Here is a 27643-nt window from a genome sequence, read left to right on the forward strand (position 1 = left end):
GCGACAACAAATCGTTTTTAGGACAAATCGATCGTACGCAGAACGAGTCTCGAGTCGCAACTCACAAATTCAACTTTGTTCACAAATCCAATTGAAGACTTTTGCGCGAATCCGATAGAGAGAGAGAGAGAGATAGCGATTTCTCTTAAGTATACTACCGTCTTTCCAAACACGCGTTCGTATTGCTTCCGCGTGATATCGAGATTAATTCGAATCGGCGCTTCTTCCTGCGCTAAATCAAAACGATGAACGTTCACAGAGCGTGTGAAGATTGTATACCGTTCGTCTCGCGAAAATCATCCGCGCGCAACAAAACACAGTACGATACAAAATATTCCAAACGCCGCTGCTGGCGCATCAGCGCTTGATCAGTAATATTCAGGGTTGGGCGTTTACGCGTAAATTACGGTATTCTACGTCAATGTGTAGACAACGTAAACTATGCGTGAAATGTAATTCCGGTCTAACTGCCGTGGCGTAAGGACGTGATCAGTGTTTTTTAGAATATACTTTGGAATTATTTCCAAGCAACTTCAAAATATAGTCTATTAATCGGAGGATTTACCAAATTAACATAATATACATTTTTTAACTAATAAGACTTGGTTACGTTTGAGTGGTATATGGATGGAATTTCGATATTCCAATCGCCGTATATAACAAACTGTGTTAAATGTAATTTATATAGACAACGTGTAATCTATGGATATCGCTTAAAAAACATATAGCTTGCCTAAAAATTAATTAAGGCTTAAAAAAAAATCCCACTCCACGCCGTAGCCATATTGATTTATGCTCAAATAGTACAAATATCTGCAGGACATGCTAAAGACGTTCTGGGAACGTCCTGAAAATGTTCCCAAGATATCTTTTAAAGATCTTATGCTGTTTAGGTGATGTCAAAGGCGAGAAATAAACAAAGAATTCTTGTAAAAACGTAGGAATAAGAAGAATATATCCATAAAATGACATTTGCAATCAATCGAGTAGATCCATCAAATAGTCCGAACACTTTCCTTTTGTTCTAACAATCAATAAGTAACAATCAATAAATAATATATTTAACGTGATGAAATCAGGAAAAAAAAGTAGGTTAAAAGAGTAAGTTACATGTCATATTAATTTTATGGTAATTTATTGATTAGAGGAAATAGAAAGCGTTTGAATTATTTTACAGATGTGTTGCAAGTTCGATCGATTGCAAGTGCTATTATATGTATATCGTTTTATTTAAACGTATTTTGCAAGAATTTTTGTCGCGCATTTTCTCGCTTCTGACGTCATCAATTGATAACACCAGAAATGTTCCGTCAGGAAACTTAAGAAAAATTTATATTTTTATTTCATGTTCGAATCCCGATGTAAATTTGAATGAACTTGTTTCTTAAACAAGTTAGAGTCTATAGAATTTTCTGGTGACATATTCTTACTTTTAGAGTTCAATTTGTCACATAGAGTGCAATCCATTAGACGCTGTAAACACTTTAAAGTACTTAAAGAAAAACCATCATTGGTCTATATGGCGCTTCAAAGTATTTGTAGAATCTAATGAATTGCACTCACATAATGAAATGAAAATTTCATGCAATTTGTTATCCTTTTTAAACATTACGCATTTGTAATTAATATCCAAAACAGATGCTGCACAACTATCTCATAACTCAATTACTCTCTTTCTTGCACGTTTTAATATAATTTACAATATTCTACGTAGTTTACATTGTCTATACATGTAAAAAGACCGTGTATACATCCGCGTAGCAACACGTAAACAATCCGCGCAGACGTAATCTTGGCATCTACGGCACAACCCTGGTGATATCTAAACGTGGTGCGAAGATAGTCTCGTACGTTCCTTCGCGTCTGCCGACGTATCACATGTATATAATAAAGTCGCGGGATAAAATCCTAGACATTTTATTACGATCTCTTGAGCGTCGCGTCTCAAAATCACTTCGAACACGCACGGTGAACACGGCATGAGTTCTCTTGGCTCCGTGCGCTTTTAATGCGCATCGACACATCTCCGAAAAGTCAACATACATAATAATTTATTCATTATATTACAATAAATCGTTCTACATAATGGAGAAGAGAGCGATTGTTGTTACAGGCGCGCCGTTGATCGCATTGGATGCGCGGCGGCCGCGAGTTCGATGACGAGAGGATAGAGGGCGGCTAAGAGCCTCCCGCCGGCCGGTTTCGACAACGACACGAGGTTCGTTCGCGAGGCGAGTCGCGACCGACGAATTTAGCGTATCACTGATATGCACGAGGGGGAGAGAAAGGGCGAATGGATGAATGGGTAATCAGAGGAAAGGAAGGAGGGAAAAAGGGGCTGAGGAAAAAGAGAGAGAGAGAGAGAGGGCTTTGGGTCTTTTAATTACAGTTGCTTAAGTACACGTTACATTCCGTTACGCGTTCCACGACCGATCGTGGATCCTACTGGTGGTGCCACTAGGACGCCGAAGTGTACCAGCCATTCGCCGTCGACTTGTTAGTCGGGTGGTAGATGTGGAAACCGGCGCTGCCGGCCGGATGATGATAGAACTGCGACTGCTCGGTCAGACCCGCCGAGGCGTACGCCGCTGCGGCGTCTAAGGCACTCGGATGAACAGTGGCCGAGTACACCTGGGGTTTCAACGGTAACGGCTGAGCCGGTTCATACTGATGACGAAGCACCGGTTCCGCGTACGCCGACGAGCTCTCATAGCTGCTTATCACGTTAACGGGATGTAGCTGTTGTTGCTGTTGCTGCTGCTGCTGCTGTTGTTGCTGCTGCTGCTGCTGCTTGTCTCGGGGCGAAACCGACGACGGCGGCGTCATCGCGGAATGATAGTCGACGGAGTAACCACCCGCGGTAGCGGTCGTGTACGAGGAGACTAAACTGGTGAAAGCGTCGGCACAACTGCCGCCGCTGGCGCCTTTCTGATTGTGTGCCGCCAGTACGAATTGGTGCTCGCCGTACGTGCTGGAACCCTCGGAGCCCGGCGGCGTTGGCAGCGGTCCGTTAGGGGCGGTCTCGCCAGGGTAATAGATGCCGGCTGACGAAGGTGCGCGTGCACCGCTACCAGACGTGATCCCATGAACGTTTGCGCGTATTACACTCTCCCGGTTGGCGTATAGTTGCCTGAGGAGCGCGGAGGCGGGTAATGGGGCGGCGGTAGATTGTTGTGGACTCAAGTGGCCCAGGTGATGATGAGCGCCTATCCATTGTATCGTGCTCCTCTGCTGCTGTTGCTTCAACAACGCGTCCGTGCTGAAGTCGGTCGGCTGGTGGAGTGCCGCCGGCGAGTTTGACTTGTTGAGCGAGCTCACCGGCAGGTGCTTCGACATCGCCTGCTCCAGATCCTTTACCGAGGTGCCCGTGCTCTCGGAATTGTTGTCGAGCCTGCCGCCAGCCTCGACGGTGCGACGGGACTTGGGGCTTGTCGAGCAGAGGGTCTGTTCAGTCGTCGAGATCGAATGCGTGGACGCCGCGGGACTGAGCGTGCGGGTCCTCTCGTTGTTCGACTCCTTCGCCGTGCTCGCGTCCTCCTCGTCGTCCTCGTCGTTGGAACTGCTGTCGTCGTCAGGGACCTTTCGCTTGTGGCCGCGTAGTCTCACCACGAGCGTGCTGATGTTCCCGACCGCCGCCTGTGACTCTTGCTGCAGTTGAGCTATATTGTCATGATGCCTGCTACCCCGCTTCTCACTCTCCGAGCCGTGGCTCTCTTCTCGCTCCTCGGCGGGCGACCGGTGAGACTGCTCCTGGTGCTGATTCGTAGGGCCGCCTCGACTACGACCCTCTGAAATCAGAAGTTGCAACGAATATCACGTCGAGAGCGCGAAGGGAAGGCGGACGAACGGCGGTTCTGCGGAATACAATGCACCCGCGGTCTCGTATTCTTCGGCGTGTCTCTCCGCGATTCGTTAATCGCTAAATCAAAGGCTGTTTTGTACCTCCTCTGTCAGCGTCTGGCGACCCGTTTTCGGGATCATTCCCAGCAGTGTCTTCTCTCTTCACACCGGTGACACCGTCTTCCAACTGACAGCAATCCATAATTAAGTTTTCGTACTCTCGACCGCTGTAGAAGAGAAAAACAATAGAACAATAGAATTTAGGGAGACTGATTTAATATTAAAGTAAATTGGGAGGTCATTCGTGTACGGACATCTTTAATAACTTTGTACGGAAAAAATAGTGTGGTTGGCCCTACACATAAATCCGACTATGCCAACCAGATTTACAATATTGAATCGGATTAATCATATTATTATTTCCTTGTACATTTTTTCTTACTCCGAAATTTCCAAAATTTCATATGTATTCCAAAAAGAAGATAGTATAACAACTTAACACTTGAAATTCATCGATTTTGAGGCTCAGTAGTGACAAAATTCGTCAGTTATTATCTAAATAGCAGTCGGAGCAAATCGATTCTGGACATGAATGAATTTTCCTACTCATCTAATGTGTATTTTTTACGTAAGTAAGTAAAAATTTGTTTTTCTCTTTATATATTGTATATTTTAATAATCTTTCAAGTTATTTAGATGTATTTAATTATTGTGATGCTTTGTGAATTTTAACGAAGTCGTTAAATTGAACAAACACGGGAATGGTTAACAAAGTTATTTTTCTATTTCTTACATCTGTATGTTTTTTTCTATTTCTTGAATTTTTTGTTTCTTACTTTTTTTATTTTTGCATGATGCGCAAGAATGCTTTTTTTATGTTATCTAGTTTTAAATTCTCACACAGAACATAATTTTTATATGCAGAAATAATCCGACTTATTTTCAAGATACAATAATGAACTATTTTATTATTAATCGTCACTTAAGTATAAAACTCCAAATCCTTTCTTTAAAAATTACAAAAATTATGATTTTTTAAACGAAATAACTTTTTTCACAGATTCTTATTTAAAAAAACCAATAAAAAGTAATATACAATTTTTTTATAATCTTTGTCTTTTTATAATCTTTATCTATCTTAATATTTTTTTTTATTACCTCTACTTGTTGAGGTTTAAAAGTACTCATGTTTGTTTTTTGTTTCAAAAGTTATTGGTTTTTTTATTTCAAGTATTTATTTTCTTGTGTCAGAAATAATTGACAGTATAAAACAGTTTGTTTGAACCAAAAAGCTAACCACAGTAACTGTCTCAAAACTTATTTTGATTCGCCTCGGTTTACCCTGATCGCTTTGCTTAATAATAGAATGAAATTTTTCTGTGTGTATTAAGATGCCGAAAATACTTGTTTATCGTGAGAATTAACAAGATTAACGGTACGCACCAACTTGGCGACTCACCTTATGACGTAATTGACGCAAATGATATTTTGCTCCTCGGCATTTTTCGAATTGCACACGACAGTGGCGCACGTCTGTAGCCACGTGAATCCGCCGCTCTTGTTCATCAGTCGGTAGTAATGTGTCAGTACTTGCCCTTTGTGGATCACTATAATCAACACAGCTGGGTGTTCTTAAAGACCTCGAGACCGAGGAATGTCCGTAAAGAGGTGAGTTAACTTATTGAAGTGTGAATTATACGAATTTTCTCTTATTTGTTACTGTTTTATTCTCTCTTTTTCCTTTTTCATTTTCATTACTCGAAAGTGCTGTAATCAGCGTCGAAGCTACCGTTTGTACGACGATTAGGAAAAGACAAGCGTCTTATTGCGATTGCAAATCTCGATTGATCGTTCGTTTAATTTTTAAATGGGGTGTATTTATATATATATATATATATATATATATATATATATATATATATAATGTGTAAATATACGTTCATTTCTATCTCTGTATAATGCTCTTGGAAGTGGCGCCTATACAGCCGTGTTACGTGTCTCGTAGGAGATGAATCGTCTGTTGTTAAAAGGGAATCTCTCTCTTCTGTTTGACTGATTGAGAGGCGAAGCGATTGCCGATAATTTTTCCGACAATTATCTTTGCCATCTGCGACAATATGCTGGTTTGTCGATATATAACCCAGCGACATGTGGCCAGCGACAATGTGCTGGTTTGTCGGCGAATGTCTTGTCGCTATTGTCCGAGGTATCGAACCAACTTGGGAACACGCTAGAACGCACTGCGACGATGTCTTTAAAGCGATCTTCATAGAAACAGATGACACACTTGGAATACGCCGCGTCGATAGAGCGACAATTACACAAACGAGAATTCTGCGCCGCATGTTTTTTCCTTTTCTTTTTTAACGAGAAATCAAACACACACTCTCTCTCTCGTTGATTTTCATGAGAGCCGCAAAATCGATTGGCGTAATGACGATGCACCAACTCGTCGTGATACTTTATTGTCGTGACGTTACGCGGGACGCGCGCGCGCGATCAATAATTTCGGCAAACCGTACACAACGGGATCGATTGATCATCGATAAAGGACCCATCGTTATTCCCACGCCTACGTGCAATGACTAACATCTGATCTGAAACGTTCAAATACAAACAGATACGTACTTACTAAATCTGCAAGCGGTCGCGCGCAGTCGAAAAGACCAACGTATTAATACTTTCGTGCTTTTCTCTCTTCCCGGACAGCTTTGACACCCATCGCGTTCTTTCACCGAAGTATTTTCCTAGAACAATAGGAGCAAGAAATTCTGCGTGGCAGATCTATCGGCTTTGTGTTGATTTGATGGAAACGTATGTACATTAATAACGTTACGACCCTCTCTCTCTCTCCCTCTCCTTCTCTCTCTCTCTCTGTCAATTCTCGTTAATCGATTCGACTACTGACTGCTTCGAACAAAACGAAAGCAAACAGTTCTTTCGCGCTAATAAAATATTGGATTGCGCTACTGGAAAAATCGAACTCTCGATAATTGCGTTCAACGGCTCGACATCGTCACGGCCCGTTATTACTTCTTTTTTATCGCGATATTGATATTCTCTCCGCAAAGATAAATTTTGATGGAAAGACAGTCCTTAATCTTTCGCATATCTCTGCCACGATCCCTTCTTCGACTCGCTATTCTTTGCAAATGTTTTATTGTTGCAAAATGACAGCCTTGCACTATTGTCTGTTGTTTTTCATTGCCGCTTGTGTTTAGTCATCGTTTATTTTTATTCAGTCTTTATTAATAAACCCCATTCTCTTTCCGTCGCCATCAAGTAACACTTATCGTATATTGTTATCACTTATTGTTCGTTCCGCGTAGTCATTCCTTCGTTAACGTTACATAAAGAGACGGGCGGATTGAGATCAGCATTTTTTCAATGACAAACCACGGTCCCGCATGACGGTATTGTCACGATTGCAAACATCGCATTTAGCACGCGCCGCAATATGGAAACGGTATCATGACATGATCTCTGGAATTTTGAGGGCGTGTGTAATTGACACGGAATACATTCTCATTCGAACTTATCGTCTCGCAAGATTACTCGGGCTAATCAGCAAGATCGAAATCGCTCCGGAGAAGCACATATTCGTGTGCGTCGGGAACGAAAAGCTACTTCCAATGATCATTATGACATCGGTATGGTCGTGAAATGCTACGGCAGTTGCATATGAGATTCTCAAGTTCATTAAGTATGCACGGTACACTTACTGTTTAAGGAGAGATCCTGATTTAAAGAATTGGAAGCCGAAAGAATTGGAAATTTTTACGAATTTTCTTCAAACAAATGAATAAAGGAGATCATTTGACCATACCATTTATTCATTAACTACAAGAAAATTATATTTTTATTAAAAAAAAAATAAAATTCCTTCCGGGTTTTTGAGCTGAGCGTGACATCGTCGGACGCCTCTAACTGGTGGATAACATTATCGAGCTCGTAATAATCTTAAACAAATGGGACAAGAAAATTAAAAACTGCATTAAATTTGTTTGAGAATAAACTTTTGTTATATGCAGAAAGGCGAAACTTAACAAAATGTACAATCGTAATAATCTTAAACAAATGGGACAAGAAAATTAAAAACTGTATTAAATTTGTTTGAGAATAAACTTTTGTTATATGCAGAAAGGCGAAACTTAACAAAATGTACAATCGTAATAATCTTAAACAAATGGGACAAGAAAATTAAAAACTGTATTAAATTTGTTTGAGAATAAACTTTTGTTATATGCAGAAAGGCGAAACTTAACAAAATGGTGACATTTAGAAGTTACATGTCATTTTTCCTCTCTTTCTCCCTTTCTCCTTTTTATTTAGAGTCTTGGGAAAAATACTAATTTAGTAAATTTTTCGAAGAGTTTAGATTCAGTCCTCAAAAAATTTAATAGCTTTGAAATTTTCTTGTTCCAATTGTTTCAGATTATGACAGGAGTTGTAATGTTGTCTATACAAGTTGGAGGCGTCCGGCGACACCGTGTTCAGTAAAAATAAATCTGGAAATTTTTTAAATAAAAAAATAACTTTTTATACTTAAAACAAATAAATATTATGGTTATATATTGATATCTTTAATCATTTCTTTGAAAAGAATTCGTAAAAAGGTCTTATCTCTCGATTATCTAAACCAGAACCTGCCCTTAAAATAAACTCGTAGTACGCGCGTTTATTCCATTCTCTCGAACATTACACAGAAAACGTCACAGAAATCGTATCAAGTGGTTCGACGTGAAAAACCCCTCATGTGATTCAACGTGATCGTGCAAACGGTACTCAGCGACTTCATATCTTATGATCGACGTAACATCGCGATTACAATTCATAACAGTCATACTCACGATCTATGTGAGACTTCCGCAGGCGGTTCGCGTCTTCACCGTGACAGAGCGTGTAGAGATTCTTCCCCGTTAACTCGTCGGCCGTGTAGTCCAACAACTCGGAGACCCTGAAGACACGAATTTATACGCTTTTATTATGAAATAGTTGTCCATAGCTTTGGCCGGTTTAGTTTTGCCGGTTTAGTTTTGCAGCGCGAAAAAACTATCATTGATCTGGGTGGCGATTCTCGTGCGAATGAGATGCGCATATGAAAATCCTACAGTTCACTTTACGTATACTATAAATTTTCGCATGCGCATCTCATTCACGCACTGTTGAGAATTGAACCCTTGTATCATATATCTTTGCACTCTTTCAAGACTCCTATTATCAATCATCTGCATTGCAATTCATAAATAGTACATTCTATTTTCTTTTCTTTATTTGTATCTCTTATATTGATTTGTCTTCGTGTTCTTTCTCTCTTTTTTTTACGATCTATATTATTGCGCATTGTATCAAAGAGATAAGTCTCGTCAGTAGAATAAATAAATAAATAAATAAAATGCTTAGTGTTTATTAATATGTTCGAGAGGGATTCGCGAATGTCTCATGTTTCATCAACGGTTGTTAAGCTTTCATCTTATATCTTATTTTCAAGCAAACATGTTCATTCTATTATTTGATTATTTGATTTTATCGTAATCCTGTGCGCGCAGTTCTTATATAAATAGAACTAACATATTTAGCTTGTATTAATTATTCCCAAATATAGCACTTAAGTACTTTAAATATATGGCGGGTTTGATCCGTCGGAGGTCGAGCTTGGCGCAGTGAAGTCATGCGGGCGAAACTCATCACCTCCACTCAAGGGGTTAATTCGGGTGCGGGTGGTACTTACTTTGGTTCGCAATGTGCTATCCGAAAGTCGAAATTAATTCGTGTGACGAACATGTCGGTCTCGAGACGAATCTCGTGCACGCTCGGCGGCGGAAGCGCGATGGCCAGACCGACCATTCCCATCAGAGGTGGTGCGGTCTTCCTCGTATGGCTAAATATGAGCTGCGGCCTCAAACGACACAGCAGCAGCACGACCTATGTAAAAAGTGTATACCATCTTACGCGATCTCAGACCGTGTAAAATTATCGCGCGAAGTCGTTCATCAGAGATCACACACAGAAAAATATATACTGCGTTCAAGTAAACGTTGCTTAGTCCAAGTATTTCATAAGTTTATGTATCGGCAAATCCGTCACCTATTATCTATCATCGAACTTATTTGAAATATATTTGAAATCCTAATAAATTCAGCAATCAAGAATAAATTAAAGTAAATTCGGTTTACTATATAGAGTCGAATCATCCTTCTCTTTGACGAAGTTATATGATATTCTTGTAAATCGAATGAATTCTTCTTTTAACTACGTGATAATGTGAGTTTTTCTAAAGTTTATGATGAATATATTTCAAGATTATCATCAAGAAAATATTCTTTGCCGTTACTTTAAAAGAAGGAGAATAAACTGAGCAATCGCTTTTCTTAGCAGTAGAATATTTTTCTATGCGCATAAATTTATCACCAATTCCGAGTCGAAATTTTGATCCTACTTTCAGCCTTACTATTTCATTCAACATCTATTTTGATATTCTAAAACTTACATCAAATCTCTTTTCTATTTAACCTACCTGAATCGGAATTTTGATTCTACTTTCAGTCTCACTATTCTATTCAATATCTATTTTGACGCTAAAGAAATTGGAAAAGGAAAATTTTGGACATCATCAAAGTCAAAGTAGGAGTAAATTGTATCATTAGAATTAAATTAATAAACTTACTTTGTTAACTTAGCTTCTACTGTGTGGTAGGATTCAAGATTTAACATGGAGCCAAAATTTTGACTCAGAATGAATGCTCGTTAAAGTCTACGAGAAAATGATCGAACCGACCTCTGCGAGATAATTAACAGCTGCTCTGATGACATCGTCGTGAATAAACGTCGCGAATTCGCTTACCCGATAACCGGATGACTTGAAGTGACAACCCCTTTTCGTCAGAGTGGATTTCATCCTAACGCAAAACGCTCGGTCGTATCCCTTGTAAAGTCCGGTCGCTGATAGCGACATTACCGAGGACACTGAGGATAACACACGTACAAGAGGAAATTGTGAGTCTCTCTTCTCGCTCGCGAGATACGCCGATTATTTATATTCTTATATATAGTCTAGTGGTAACGCGCATTCTCATGCGTACGATGACGCGGGGGAGTTACCGTCGGGATTCGCGGTGGAGGTTGAACCGTGCTCTTCCGACGCGGCGCTGCTCGGCGAGGCTAGACCAGAATTCGACGAGTGCGGGCCCGACGTGCTCGACGACGACGCGAGCCCAAGGCCGAGCTGTTCCGCGACTTCGGCGTGATCTTGCTGATGGACGTAATCGAAAACACTCGACCCCGTCATTTCTACCTGAAATTAAGGCACGATCTTCTTTTCTTCGTCACAATCTTCGTTCCCTTCGCCTTATTCCTAATTGGAAATGTTATATATCGGTCCTGGCTACTTATGTGCTAACCATCTGGCTACGTCTCGTTAACTCTTTGTCACTCGTTGTTGACCTGAGGCAACCTTTAGAGTCGACGCGAACGTCGAGCTATATAATCGGTATTTTTCCCCAAACTGCCCGACATTGTTGACAAGACTATCTTTCATGACTTTGTAGGCGGGGCTTTTATTTTATCAATTGTAGTGATAAAAACTAGTGAATTCTCGGTACTCGTCGTCTCTTCTACTCCGAGTTGACACAGCTCCACAAATAAATGTAATTTATTTCACTTGTTATAAAAATTGCTATGATATTTCACTTATTATTATGAAAATAGATTATACGAAATATTCTCGTGCATTATTACGATGTATGAAAAGTAAAAAAACTGTTATTACGTAAAATGCAGTTTGCACTGAAGGTAATGTAGCATATTAAAGAATTCTTTCCCCGAGACAACATTTTGCTCTCTCCAAAGTGATTGATTAGAAAATTATACAAAAAAAAATTAGATATCATCTCTTTACGCTGCTAAGAATGATAATGAATAGCGAAAATAAATATTATTGTGAAAATAGTATTAATCCGTGAAAGGATTAAGAAGAGCGCACTAGAAACCAAATTATATATCGTGCCGGCCGCCAGACGTTTCTTATATGTGGCCGCGACTTGATTTCGGCAACGCGTCGGAAAACAGGCGAGGGTACGCAGGGGGTACACCTGGAGGTAACGAGGGAAGTGGCCGCGGTTGCCGGGGCCTTTCCGCGGAGAGGCCACGGCAGCCATGTTTGTGCCAACGTCGGCTTTCCGTCGGTTTTCCGAATCCCCGAAACACCCTATTGATTGCCCCACGAGCTTCGCAGAACCGAGAGAGAGCTAGTACACCGGTCACCTCCCGTACACCTCCTCCGCGCTTTACCCCGCGCCGCTTCTACTCTCTTTCCCCGTCCACCTTCGCGAGCGAGCGGCATTAGGAATGGCGAACACGCCGCCGTGCAGAGGCTACGTGAGCCGCATGCGACCACCTCCGCCCGCCGCCATCCACCCATCCTTCCCCCTTCTATGTCATGCTCGCCGTCGTGCCAGCCAGTATGGCCGCCAACTCGTACAACCTTCTCCTCTTTTCCTCCCTTGACCTCTCCTCCTTATTCTTCTACAACGCTATCAACTTTTCCTTCTCCTCCTCTTTCGCTACCTCCGCCACCATCGCCACCACCACCACCACCGCCGCCGCCGCCACCACCACCACCACCACCACTACCACCATCATCACTACCACCGCCGTCGCCGCCACCACCACCTCCACCACTACACTACTATAACTGCTGCTGCTACTGCTGGTACCACCGTTACCACCACCACCACTACTACTTTAACGCTTCAACCTCCTTCTCTCTTCCGTCAACTTTTCCCTGCCGCCCTCCCACACCCATACCTTTCCACTATCTCCGGTCTTCCGGCCGCGGTGCACGTTGCATTCGCGTTGCTTTTTATTCGCTTTCGCTTTCTCGTTATCGTTATCACTTTTCCCTACTACGCACCCCCTAGCTCGCGTCCGTCTTGTTCGCCCGTTTCATCGACATCCCGCTGCAGCGAGACACGCTTACCTGTGAGAGGCCGAGATATATGGAAACGGTCTCGGATATGTACAGGAATCTGCCATCAGCCGCGACAGCCATCGCGAAACCGTCCAGGGACTAGCGACAGAAAATACGAGATACTTGAGGAATTTCTGGTCGGATATTACCGAAAGCTACGGAGATGATGCCCTCCGAACGTTCACACGATCTCATAAGCGTTTCGATGAACGTCGGCGATTTTGTCATTTGCGAGTTACTTCGAGACTCGAACTTTAATTAGGAACTTTGAAATAACTCGCGTGATGCAATAATTTGCACGATACCAGGCATCGGAGGCTATTATTAAGTCGAGAGCATATGATTTCATTAAATTCTACGTAACTCTTCGTTGAGAACGCGTTATCGTTCGTAGTGGTGTGAAACAAAACAGAAAACAAAGGATAAACTTACCTGTAATATGTGAGTACCTTGATGAATTTCAAAATGATCTATCGCTGCGCTGGTCGATGATCTGACTCGGTTGGCACCTGCGAATGAAGACAACTTTAACGACGCCACGTCCTAAATAGACGGTAAAAGTACCAATTTCTGTGTGTACACAGAAATCTTAAACCTATCCTAAACATTCTTACTGTCTTTAAATACGAACATTTAAACTTTTAATATAGAATTTACATGGATTCGCCATGTATGTACATGGAAAAAGGAATTTAGTTGTGACGAATGGACCAACACGTTTTGGTTGAAAGAAACGGGATTTCTAGTTCTTATAAGCCAATTTGGTTTGAAAGCACAGAACCATAGAAATTTTGTGTCCTTCTGTTAAGCCTTCTGTTAAACTTTAAATTCTGTTAAATTCTATAACGTAATAGGAGCTAAGTTAGCAAAGTAGGTTTCATTTTAATGATACAATTTACTCCTACTTTGACTTTGATGTTCAAAATGTCCGAAATATTCTTTTTCACTTTCTTTAGCTATTGAATAGAATAGTGAGACTGAAAATAGCATCAAAATTTTGACTCGGGATGTTAAAATAGAAACCAATGCCTGGACACTAATAACACTGGTATCTACCTTTGGACATTCTTATTTTTTAGTTTTTAAATACAAATATTTAAACTTTCAATATATATATATATATATATATATATATATATATTCTATATTAAAAATTGAAACATTTGTATTAAAAAGCCCGAAAACACACAAAATAAGAGTGACCAGAGTTAGATATCAGTATTATCAATGCTCTGGCATTGATAATTTTCCCTTGATACAACCAAATTTTCTCTCCGTGTATATATTCAACATATATATACATATTTTATGTCGAGAGTTTAAATATTTGTATTTAAAGACCAAAACTATCAGAATATCCAGGATTAGACATGTTTCGACATTGGTTAGACATGTTCCGACATTGGTTTCTTTCACTTTAATGCGTAAACATTTAATATTATTTCTAACTACCGAATCCTACAATTTCTCTTGGCATTTCGCAGCGCATCGAAATGTCTTGATTGATATTAAATCATTATCCGATTTCACTGTTTTCACTTGATGTCGATGATCACAATTAAAATTTGTTCCGACGATAACACTCGATGACGCGATGCTGAAAAGTCACGATAAATCGGAGAGTATTTATCAAGAAAGTTACCTCCTTCGATTGATCAGCGATACGTGAGTCACGCGACATACGCGGTACCGACTTGAACCATCACCTCGGCGACCCCTTTTACGCCTTCTTTCTCCCCTCGTTTAACAAACAAGACGAGCTACTTCTTACCGTAATAATAATCCCACGCTCCCCAGTAGTCCGTAATGAAAGACTTAGAAGACTCGATCAAACTCGCGCGCGAACCGCTTAATCTCGTAAGTCCATCGGGATGAGGCGGAATAGCTCGACTCGTCGGACTGACCCTAACACGTCGGGTTTTCGGTCAACAGGGTAATGCCGATATTCCAGCCGTATAAGAGAAGGACTGCGGGATAATCTAACTGGATTTCGTCTTGACGAACGCCTTTGTTCTCCCCGAATCGCAAGTCCGCCCCGTCAAACGTGTACTCATTGACCGAATCCGTGAAAAACGCGTTCGGAAGCATCGTTATAACGATAAGTACGGAACACGTGCTTTCTAAGTTTCTTGTAGTGGGGTTTTATTCAAAACTACGAGTAAAAAGCGGCAGTATTTTCATCCGAAATGATGATAGTGCAAAGATTGCTACTCGAAATCACAAAAGTGAATATTTCGCTTACACTTGGAGTGGACTTTGTAAGAGCTAATGTTTCAATCAATCAGAGTGACTATCCTGAATCGAAATCTTGGCCTTATGTTAAATCTTGAATTCTATGACGCAGTAGAACCTAAGTTAGCAAAGTAGGTTTAATTCTAATAATACAATTTACCGGATGATGTCCGAAATTTCCCTTCTTACTTTCTTTAGCTTACTTTCATTAAAATAAATGTTGAGTGGAATAGTGAGGCTGAAAGTAGGGTTAAAATTTCGACTCGGGTGTGTTCCTATGACGGTACTTTCTTAGAGTGAGGCAATAAAAATAATTGATTCAATAAGAAGTATTATTTCACTGTTGATCAGTGATTCAATAAAAGCATTATTTCATTGATAACCAGTGATTACCGATGATCAGTATCCACTGATTTTTAATAAAAACACTCTCACTCTACTGCTCCGTATTATATCTCAATGATTTTGACCTAACCTAACCAGTGGACGTAAAACTTCACTGCAAAATCTGTAGTACACAAATTCATTACACGATATACCAAATCCAATTTTCTGTGTTTGTGACGATGAAAATCGCGACTTCCATGCACCTTACATGCAATGACACTGTCTGTGATCGCATAATTTATCAATAATGGGAATAGTCGCTACTACTAACTGATCCTTTCAGCGAGATTTTACTAATTGCAATGCTATACTTATAACTAAACCACCAGTTGTGAATGTAGTATTGTGAGGAATATACCGATTCTATTGCAGAGAATGGGGTACATCAGATTCACTCTTCAATTTCATTAAAAATATTCACTCAGAGAATGAATTCTTTCAATTTCAGAGAGTAGAGAGTTCATTCTACACTCAGAGGAAAAGACATAATGATAACAACTATTATACAAGTGGCAACTACAGCAATTTTGTATGCCGAATTCTAATGCATTAAATTTATCATTAAATTGTTTATTAAACTATATACATTGATTCTATATACAAAAAATCATTCGAATTCGAGTGGCTCAGTGATCGCTATACCTTTCGAGTAAAATTTTACTCTACGAAATTTAGAGAAATATATCGTCAGTACAACGATCGAGACGAGTAAAACGTTTTGTTCTTTCGACCAAGATGAATTGCGATGAGCGAACCGTTAGACCGATGAGAGTACTTAGAGCATTCGCTCGCTCAGCCACGGTCAGCACAGCTCCCGTTCGCAAGTCCATCTCCGATACACTTCACCCTTATGCCGTTTATCACAATATTTTGATAAATATAACTTTCGACCGTGTTTGCTCTGGACAGCTAGAAAAATAACTATGTCGGCGCTTCCGAGCAAGCAGTACGTAATTATAGCGTTATGAGTGCGACATCGGCCGTTATCACACACTGGGTTACCTCTCGCGGATTGACTTCCTCGCGAATCGACCACGGAGGAGAGGCCTGCCGCCGCAGCTTCGAAATCTCGAATCATTTTACTCGGTTAAGTCGAGAGGCCTCGTCGCGTCCCGGCAGTGGCCCTGACATGCGGTGCGAATGGAAGAGGGGCGCACTGGATTTAGTTTGACGAGGAGTTGTGGCAGCGATGCGCGGTACCTAACTCAATTTTGTTAGTTTAGTTACATTGGCGGTTGGTAACGCGAGGCGCCCGCGCGCCCGCCCGCCCGCGCGTAGGGGTTGTCGTGATTAGATTTCCATGTGGATAGTAGTGGATGTACCTAAGCCTTTATACGTACTCGCGTACGTGCGGAACTTCTCTATCTCTTTTCGCGACCCTCCCGCACTGTAAATATTAACTCAACCAGCCCCTCGCACTCCGAAAATATGCGGTGGCTACAAGTAAGTTTCCCGACGTTCAACAACGCCGCCTTCGTTATTCCTTTTCAAGGAGAAAGGATTTTTTTCTTCCTCCTCGAAACGCGGATAATAGCGGGAACATTTGTTCTTGGCGAGTTATCATTCAGTTAACAACAAATTCGTCTTTTTTTTTTCAAAGAATGCGTTTGAATTACACGGTTGGTCTAGTAAACTGTATAATCTGTTAAAAGATGATTCCTCGCGTGAAAGAAGAAAATAACAGACAGAATGAATTTTTAGAAGCTGCCCGAGTTTTGATCATATCTTCGACCTCAATATTCTATTTAACACCAAGCTTATATCATCTGAAGCTTATATCAACATCTTTTGATTCTATGTAACCTACTAGTTTTGCCGAGAGATCCTCTTGAATGAAATTTTATGTGTTTTCTGCCATTCAGAGCCGCTAAGGGACCATTTAACAATTACGTCAATTATGCGAAATTTGAGTATTTTTACCTTCCTTCTCCTTCATCACAAGTCCCCCTTCCAATATTATATCATATATGGAATTATCTCACTCTAAAAATAAAAAAATAGTTTCCAATTATATTATGAATAATAATTAGATCGCGTGCTGTTGCCTTTTTCTAAAATAAAAATAATTTTTTACAAATAATTTTACAAATAATTTTTTTAAAATACAAAATACAAATAATTTTTGAACATATCAAATTAATTACTTTATTTTATAGTTGTAATTAGTAAGAATTGTATTAAAAAATAAATAAATATCTCAAAATTAAAATCTTGATTAAAATAACACAAAATTAAATTATTTTTATAGAATATAATATTTTCAGATATATAAAAATTTATATGCATATAATACATATGACGTTTCATAGCCTTTACTTCTTCACCCTTTACTCTCTGCCATCACAGATCATCACGTAAGTTATTAAACCCTCCTCCTCGTGGTGTGGCGTAATTGTTAAATGGCTTCTGAAGTGAGATTTCAATTTCATGTATATTAAACATATAACACTGATCCTTTATAATATAGAGATGTTAAAAAGTTCAGATCAAAAGTGAGATTAAAATGTTGAGCTAAACACGTTATTTAAAAAAAAATAATTTCAAACATTAAAGCAACATGCGCCTACTTGACTATTGATATTTTCCTATCGACTATACAAATCATTTGCTATGTGCAATTTTCTCTTTTATTTTTGAAAACCAAATCTGCCAAACAGGCGCAAAGATATGTTGCAACAAAGAAAAGATAGAGAAAGCGATTAACCAGAAGAGCAATACAGAATAAAATTGCGCCCTTTTCGCTAAATGAAGCACGAAAATGAAGGAGGCCCGCGGCGATCGTATCGTTCGATGATCGTCGACAATTCTCTATTACTATGTATCTAGAAATCTCTTGCCGGCTGCATGGTCGCTGGAATTATAAAGGATATCTGCAAGCACGATCTATTGCCAATGAGCTTGCTTGTTTCCTTAAGGAGATTGCGTTTGATAGAATCTTAGTGTTGATTTTTACTTGGAGTTAAGAGAGGCCGAATCCAGGAAATATATGTACTTTGTTTATGTATTTTTATTATATATAATCATCAATATTTTCTTTAATGAATATATTTTTATATCAAATTATATCAACATATATTTTTACTATAATTTATTTTTACCTAATTTTCTCTCCTATCATTAATTTATAATTAGAGGAGACCAGGTCTAATTAACTACGTGTTTTGTTTATCATGAGAGGAAACGAAAAATGTTCCTTTTATAACATAGCTATTTTTTCCTCAGCTTCAGGAGTTTCGTTCATTAAAATCGGAATAATATTACGATTAAAAAATAGAAAAACTGATTTAGAAGCAGTCAAGCGCATTCTCGCGCATTTTGAAATTGCGTATTAATATCCTCCATCGTGAATGAATAAACCTAAGCGACATGTTATTATTAGTAAGAATAAAGTTTTCTGCAAGTGAAAATGATACTGTTTCAGGTAATAAAAACAATTTTATATTATAACATGATTGAAATCGAGCATATGGACGAACGAGAAAAGCTACTATTTAAGGATCGGTAGAACGTTGTGGAGACCTCTCACGGAGACTTCGGAACTATTCAAGATATCTTTCAGTATATATAATCGAGGCACATATTTTATATATTCTGGGCTTCTTACTCTGGGCTGCTAGTCAATTTAATCTGGTACCAAGGTAAGACGTACTAAGGTCACACTGGTTACATGTTCGTATTTCATTTGTTACAGAACAAACTATGTAGTTTACAGCATAAACACAGAGGAAGATTGTTCCTATCATATTTGTCAATCACAATTAGTTTTTTGGGAAGTTAAAATTTCGAAATTCTGATAGCATCTCGCCCAGTCTCTACTACTACATAGACACACGTCAAAGTATCTCATCAGATCAAGTAGCTGTCGGAGACGCGATATCGCGAAGTGGACGTTTTACGAAAAAAAATTCCATCTACCCAAAGCACAAATCGAATTACAGAACGATGTTGCGACGCGATGTCGATTCTGCCTAACATTAGGTGACACGTGTCTATCGGAAAGACATCATCCATAATCGGAGACAGGCCGACTTGCTAGCTTTAACGCGATTACGACCAGGCCGCATGGGGGTGGCGCGCCTCCTCCCTCATTTCCACCTCTATTCTTTATTTTTCTCACAATCAATCGTATTTTAACTGTATTTTAACTGTAAAATGTCAAGCTCTCAATACGGAGTCCGTCAGTCATCGTCGCCTCAAGTTTGCATATTCACGCGGCATTTGTCGTTAACCAAACGAAAATCGACTAACGATAAGCTACGACTATGTAATAATTCTTTTTTTGCACTTAACAGTATGAAATATTTTCGCGTGACTGCTCGCACGAAACGTCTCCTGTGCCAAAAAAAGATGAGACGCGTATCACGTGTACGATGCGAGACACATTGTGACGATACATTTACACATGTCCGCCACAATGCCAGTCTACTCTACTGCAGACGACGCGAGCGTAAAGGAATTATAACGCGGCTGACTTCCTCTCTTATTCTTATCCCTTGAGAGAAAGTTAGGTCTACGGAATATGGGTCCTGATCCCTATTAACAGTCTGTGTGACTCCCCCATCCGAGGTTAAACGCTGATCCATCAAGAGACATCATCGGCAGATATATCTCCATCGAACCCGAACTATCGTCGTCGACCGAGTCTATCGGAATAAATTAGAACGAAAAATGTGTAATCGACAGTGCAGTATGTAACGTATTTGTGAAAAAATCGAAATAAAAATTTCTGTCGACAGAACTTGAAGCTATGTACAAGCTATTTGTTATATGCTACAGTAATAGCTTCGCGATCGTTATTTGATGAACTTTCTACATTTTTCGAGTGAAATTTACTCAAAAAGTAGAGCGACAGTCGTGTCACTTGAATTCTAGTGATTTTTCACTCGTAGAGTTAATTATTCTCTTTGAATCGTTGACTGAATATTTCCAATTGAAATGGAAGAGTGAATCTCACCGACGTAAGAACAAATTCACTTTAATTCATTGAAACAATCACTCGCATGGATCAAAAACCTATTTTAAGTTTTAGTTAAACCTTCATTTTTCGAGCAGTGGTATTTCTGCTATTATTTTGAATGAATTTTTACTATGTTCTTTAACAAAACACTAAGAGAAAAAATTGTTCTAAAATTATAGTTATTTTTGGCCCCAACTATACTTTACGATTGTTCTAACAAGAAAATTGTAGTAGTAATATAAAATTATTCGCACTAACATTATAGTAGAATTTAATAAAAATTAGTTTTCTTGACTATAATTTATAGTAATTATTTCTTTATGTGTGTGTGATTATAATTAGAAATTCTAAACATTTTTTTCTCAGTGCAGATCTTACCGATAGTCCATTCCTGCACTACTTAGAAAATATTAAAATTGAAGAGACAACTTATAAAAAACTATAATATTTTTTCCGTGTATAAAGATCGCTATGATGTGAGCTTTGATCGTGATTTCAGCGCAAAACACAATGATCAGAATCCACATCGTCTATTGGTTTGCAACGATGAAAAACACGACTGCCTTACCTTTGACAGATTTGATGGGCGGTGGACCGTCACGAGACCACGGTGGATCGCCGTGGCTGGAGAAGTCGCGGAGTTTGAGATACGAAATTGTTAGTCTTATTATAGATGCTTTGTCCAGCTGAGAGGTAATGGCCGCCGGTAGTGGAAGCATTTTCGCAAGCTCGTAGAACTCGAAGTTCTCCTTACCCCGTCGCGACCTCGCCGCGTCCCTGCTCTTCTCCTTGCGCAGCTCCAAGATACTGTAATTCAAAGAGCGCCAGAGGTTACGGCGACACAGCGACACAGTCATGTATACATTCTGTAAACGGATTTTGTGCGGCGAAGACGCAATATCGACGAATGGCGATTGCGATTTTCGCGTGTGCACAGAGAGTGTCCCCAAAGAAACCTCAAATAATTTCCGAGCGCGCAAACGCTCGGTCCTTTAACCTCAGGTCCTCCGACGCGTTCAATCGGGCAATTACTTCCGCCAGCTAGAATCGCCAGCGTGAAATTGCGGCGCTTAGCGTCGGTGCAGCGGCTCGCTCGACTACGAGGAGCTGTCGGTTAAAGGTTTAACAGTTCGATAAATATTCTCGCGTTCGGTCGTAATGCTTGTTCGACGACAACTCGGTCAGACAGAGCAGGACGGCGATCGGTCCGTAAGTTCGCTCCATACCATCGCGTCGCGCTCCTTTTGCGGATCCTCGTGTGCTCTCGGCGCGCGGCTTTCGCGTCTCTCTCTTTCTCCAACTCTTCCTGTTAATGGCGAGCAACACGGTGAAGAACACAACAGAGGTGGTGGGCGTTATTTTGCAGAAACGCGTACCGCGCACTACACCAGCGTGCAGCGTGTACACGGCGGGGCTCGAATTATGCGGTCGCGCAAATAGATATAAAGGAAGAGAGGCGTGGCGATGTGTCGTAGCGCAGCTACCGCTTAAGCGGCATACATTATTCAAGCGCTATGAAGCCCATGTTTACTGACAAGCCGGCGAGTGTATTCGCGAGTGAACATCGACGTAACGTAACCACGCCCAATGGTCGGCCCCTCGGTACCGGTTTTACATTTAAACTGTAAACGCCGGCCAATGGTACGGTGGTTCGCGTTGCGTGCGAAGTCTATTTCTTGGTGGCTCTCTTGGTCATTAACCTTTCATTTTTAACGAACGCTCGTAGGAGCGCGCTGGCGCGGGTGGACCACGTTGTCGAGCCATTCCCTCGAGTACACGTCGCCGGCGCTGCGAAGATCTTGCAAAATTGCGACACATAGGGTGAACCACCCAGTTATTGGCATCCCTGTGGCAGTTAAAGCTTAACCTGAGTTTAAGCTTTGTTCAGACAAAGCTCTCAACTCACTCTCCGGATATTTTTAACTGAAACCTCACTAAAACGCGAATGAAAAGTGGCAATATTCTCACTCAAAGCGATAGTGAAAATATTGTCACTGAAATTCGCAAGGGTGAATATTTCATTCAAAGGAATGTGTTTAATTATGACTCCATATAAATGACTGTGGATTAGAGAGAATAGGTCCATTCACTTCCCTATTTCAAGTGGAAATATTCACTCGGCGATTAAGAATGGAGAATTCACTTTGTATGAGTGAAAAGCCATTCGAATTAGAATGGCTTGATAGTTACTCTACTTTTCGAGTAAAATTTCACTCTAAGAAATTTGGGAAGCAGGTTAAGATTTATTCAACATTGGCAGAAATGAGCATTAGGCCTTAGTACTTTAGAAAAACCTGGTCTCTCTTGCGACCAGCATTGCAACTAAACTTCCTGTTTCCTTCTTTGATTCCAAAATAGAATTTCACAACTGAAAATGTGGATAGATGTTTATTCACACGTTGATTCCAAGAAAAACTAGATTTTTCTAGAGTGTCAATGACTAAGAGGGAGGTCAATAATTGTGTGGTTTAACTTTTTTTTTTAATGACTTATCGAGCGCGATGGAAGTCATCGATATCTGGGGGTGCAAAAAAAAGATCACATATGACCAAATCCACGAGCACTGATTTCTAGGTGCCGCCTGTTTTCCTCGTTTAATTTAAAGTTCTTGGTCCCTTACCGTAGAACTTTTGATTGATGACATCAGAAATTAAAATACACACTCAAAATCCTTGCAAAATACGCAAAAATTAAAAAAAGATGTCTATAAAATGACACAATCAATCGATTTGCAAAAATAGTGTAAAATAGTTTACTTTCTTTTTGTTCTAACAATCAATAAATAACTCAAATTAATGTAATATGCAACATTTCGCTTTAATTTAGTCTTTTCATGATTTTATCATGTTGGCTCCTTGTATCTTGCCAGCCATATCAGATTTTATTAGAAGCGAGAAATGACATATTGATGAAAATTGCTTGCCATTTCTGAATAAAGATAAATATAGACGAAAGAGCATTTGAGATTGTCAGAGCATACTTGTAAAATGGTCCGAAAGATATCCCTTTTCCCTGATGATTAATAAATATTCGTATAATAAATGATGAAATGAGACATGTGAAATGATGAAATGAGTCTATTTTGTCTGCGTATAATAAATGATGAAATGAGACATGTGAAATGATGAAATGAGTCTATTTTGTCTGCGTATAATAAATGATGAAATGAGTCTATTTTGTCTTCATTTCACCATTTATTATACGATTGTCAGGGGAGAGAGATACTTTTCAGACAATTTTACAAGTATGCTCAAACAGTCTCAAATACTCTTTCGTCCATATTTATCTTTATTTAAAAATGGCACGTACATTCGTCAATATATCGTTTCTCATTTCTAACGTTATAAATTCAACATAGCCACGGCGAGATGCAAGGAGCTTTAATTTTGCGGTTGTTAGTTCAAAAGTAAAGTGTTCGGACTATTTTATCTGCTCGATCGATTTCAAGTGTGATTTTACACATCTCTTTATTTCCACGTATTTTACTAGAATTTTAAGCGTGCGTTTTCTCACTTCTGACGTCATTAATCAAGCCGGCCGCAACGAATAGCCAAGAGCCTTAAACGCTAAAAGACGCTATTAACTCTTTTCGCTCGAGAGTACTCCGCTGCGCCTAAATCGAAAAACGCGAAACTCCGCGAAATCTGTCCCCAGAAACGCATCAGACTTAAGAGTTAGCCCATTAACCAACTTCCGCAATTTCTAACGCGCGGGCCAAGCCGAAGGGACAGACTCGGCGGGGGCAGAGCCGACGGTTTTGAAGCCGAAATGATTCGAGACGCGATGGGATTTTTATTCGTTCGCTATTGCGCTTAACGACTGTAAAACGCGACGGTACTTTCCCTACTCCCGGCTTGGGCTTGTCTCTCCCTCACGCGGAGATGTGCCAACACGACGGTAACCCATTATGACCATTCTCGCTGCCGCCCGAACAGGGATCGGAAGTCGTAAAAACGAAAGGAAAGGGAGGAAGACAGATAGAGATAGAGAAAGAGAGAGCAGCCCCGGTATAAGCCGCCACTACCGTGTCAGAATCTTGTTTTGGCATTTTACAGACATTCCGCGACACTCTCGACTCTCCCTCCTGCCCCTCGGTGAAGTTTCGTTTACAAGCGACGGTGTCGTCCCAAAGGGATAATGACAGATTCTTCCCTTCCGTGGAATGATAGAGCGTAACACTTTGCATGGGAGTGTGCGCGAAACTTTTCCGCCGATATCTCACGTCGAGAGGATCTTCTCCGCGCGTCCTTTTAACCCTTGGCAGACACGGTTTATTAACTCTTTAAGGCCCAGTACAATAATTATGTACGTATACACATTTGGGTCTTCCGAAATTTTTTATATTTATTTGTTGATTGTTAGAATGAAAGAGAAGTGTTCGGGGATTATTTTACGGACATGCTCGATTGATTGCATGTGTCATTCTGTGGGTACATCTTGTTGTTTCTATATATTTTGCAGGATCCGAAAACTTGATCCTACTTTTGACCTTAATAATTCATTTAACGCCGATTTCAATACGAGGGCTCAATATGAGTCTCTAGTGTCTGTATCTCTTTCGATTCTGTTTAAACTGCTAACTTTACCGTAAGATCCTCTTTAGAATCTACAAGTGGCATTTTGTGTTCCCGCCATTTAGGGGCGTCAAGTGCGACTTTAATTTCCGTTTGTATTAAACGTACATTGATTCTTCAGAATACACAGATATTAGAACGTTTAGGTTGACAGGTAAGACTACAGTTTCGACTCGGATTCATCAGGAGTGTCTTTTATGACTGTTATATAAAGTCTTTTATGACTGTATATAAAGAAAAGAATTTTACTCGAACGGGGTGGACCTCACAGGGCCTCACGGGGTTAAAATGCAGCCGACGCAATGTCGTCGCTGTTGCAAACATGATTATAAGTACGATTCAGACTTTGCGTTTCTACACGTTTCCATCGACCGCCTCACGGAAACACAGGCCGATGCAAGACGACTAGGAGGAGTCGACGTTTCCGCCGTTGATTGCGCAAAGATAAAGAGCGCGGGGAAACAGGGGATGCTCTCTTTTCTCTGTTTCCTTTGACCGTGCCGAATCCAACCCCCATGAGGAACGGGACTTAACCGGAGGAGAGCTGAGCCTAAGCACGCAGCAGCTGCCCTCGCAAGCTCTTCGTCGTACGTTCGGCCGCGCGGCGGAGCGTCTGCAGACGTGTGAAAATAAAATTACGCCCAACTTTCGGTCAAATTGGTTGGAATTGGGCAGCGGCGGCGGCGTAGCGAGGGCTCGCGTGGTCCCGGGAGAGTCCCACGGGACCAGAGATAGTGGTCCCTCGCGCAACCATCGCCGCCGTATCCTTCTTAGCCGATCCTCGGGAAAGGCTACCGCCTTGCGCGCCGCCACCGCGTGTCCTGACATCCTCGCCTTCTAAGTGCTGCCCATCAATAATTCAGCAGCGAACTATGACGAGCTCGCCCTTCGGATATTCGCAACCCTCCGTCCGCCCTCTCTCCTTCGTTCCTCGCGGATCGGCGGCTCGCCACGCCGTGTGGTGGCACGAAAAATGCCAGCTGCGCGTAATAATCGGCCAGATTACCGCAAGGATAACATCGTTTCCCCATGTCAACGGGATCCGTGACGCGGACGAGTCCCCGACGGGTATGTATGCGCATGATCGCGTTCGACGTTTTTTATTTCTCGATCGCTCGATTTGATGATGTTAATTTTTGCCAGTAGCGTCGATTTTATTTTACTTTATTTTACTCGCACGAATATTCTTTTAATATTGATATGTGGAGATAAAATTGTCTGAGAGATTGCAATCTTGATGTCTCGATGAATGATTGAAATAACTTTCTCTAGGAAGATTGTCTTATGCAGGACATGACAATGCTCGTGTACAAGTAAATTAGGTCAAATTGAACACACACACGCACATGCACACAAAATTCATTTTGCAAGCAATCACGTAAAGTTTTGAGTTATTAAAGTTATTAAAGTTTTGTTTTTTTCAGTTTGATTTTTGATATACAAGCACATAATGGAAATCGTAGGGCGATAATCGAGTCTAGATAACTCCAGTTATTAAAGTTTTTAGCGAATAGTCGCGTGCGATGCCGAGCAGGATGTGATGGTGAGTAAAGGAAATCAGGGCTAGATGTCCCATATATTGCAGAATTTTAAAATACAACTTTTCAAACAACTAATTGTTGTGACTAACTGGACACATGACAGAGGCAGCTTTCTTCTATGCGTTAATACCCGTCATGATCTTGTTAACTGTATATTTTGTTTTGTAATAATCAAAATATAAACATGCAGCAATGTAGCCATTTTGCCCTGGTACTGGATTCAGTTGTCAAGTAGCGCAGAATAAGAAAGCTACATTTCATGATTTTGTATTTTGATTTTATATTTTTTAAAATAAATACTGAAAAAAACCATGACAACATACTCCTGGAGTTATCTAGACTCGATTATCCCTACGATTTCCATTATGTGCTTGTATATCAAAAGTCAAACTGAAAAAAAAAAAACAAAACGAGAAAGTCCTTTTAAATTTTGTAAGTAACCACGTAAATTTCTGATTTATTAAATCTCCTGGCTGCTTGCTGCGACCATCTTGATGTCAAAAGCAAAAAATACACGCTTAAGATTTCTACGAAATACGTAAAAGTAGAAAGATATGTTCATAAAATGACATTTGCAATCGATCAAACAGATCTGTAAAGTAATCTGAACGCTTCCCTTTTGTTTTAAAAATCAATAAATTGTAAAATAATCGTAAAATAATTAAAAAATTTACGTGATCATCTGCAAAATAATAGGCTTTTTTGTTTGGTTTGATCTAATGCACGGAAAAAGACATGGCGATGGCAACTATGTGGATGCCAACTAATATGAGAGTCTTGATTCTTCTTTAATTAATAACTCAAAATTTCATAATCTTACCACATTTCATAATCTCACGAAGAAACGAAGCAAAGATTAGAAACCGAATATTTGCGCAGTGTTCAGTAATAAAATTTACGCGTCGTGCACGTAAACGCATGAGAGTTCATCGCAACCCTCGACAACGATCGCCCCCACGACTTTTCGTATGATTTCTCGGCGACAAGCGGCCGGGAATGAAAACGATATCGGCAACCGTAGAAATTATAATGCGCGTCGTAGCGCGGGCTCATCGACTAATTCAATTAAACGATTCATTTGCCGGTCCGAAGCACCACCTGAGGGTATGTCCCGTTCCATCTGTATTTCCGCGTCTGTGTATCG

The 27643-nt window shown here is 40.4% G+C and overlaps 1 protein-coding gene across 1 annotated transcript in view; it reads right to left on the reverse strand.

The window, feature by feature from the left end:
- Nucleotides 1–1118: 1118 nt before the first annotated feature.
- The window catches only part of LOC116852556, a 210463-nt gene continuing 183938 nt past the window's right edge, over nt 1119–27643 (reverse strand). The window contains exons 24-33 of the mRNA XM_032833053.1: nt 20953–21191; nt 13241–13317; nt 12818–12907; nt 10942–11134; nt 10685–10806; nt 9572–9765; nt 8691–8797; nt 5300–5447; nt 3943–4067; nt 1119–3788 (exon numbers count right to left, since the gene is read on the reverse strand). Coding sequence (XP_032688944.1) covers nt 2458–3788; nt 3943–4067; nt 5300–5447; nt 8691–8797; nt 9572–9765; nt 10685–10806; nt 10942–11134; nt 12818–12907; nt 13241–13317; nt 20953–21191 — 2626 coding nt within the window. The 3' untranslated portion in view covers nt 1119–2457. The remainder of the gene's footprint in view (nt 3789–3942; nt 4068–5299; nt 5448–8690; nt 8798–9571; nt 9766–10684; nt 10807–10941; nt 11135–12817; nt 12908–13240; nt 13318–20952; nt 21192–27643) is intronic.

The sequence above is a fragment of the Odontomachus brunneus genome, unplaced genomic scaffold (assembly GCF_010583005.1).
Source record: "Odontomachus brunneus isolate Ranch 3 - 2012 unplaced genomic scaffold, Obru_v1 Obru_scaffold_234, whole genome shotgun sequence".
In the NCBI taxonomy this organism is placed as follows: domain Eukaryota; kingdom Metazoa; phylum Arthropoda; class Insecta; order Hymenoptera; family Formicidae; genus Odontomachus; species Odontomachus brunneus.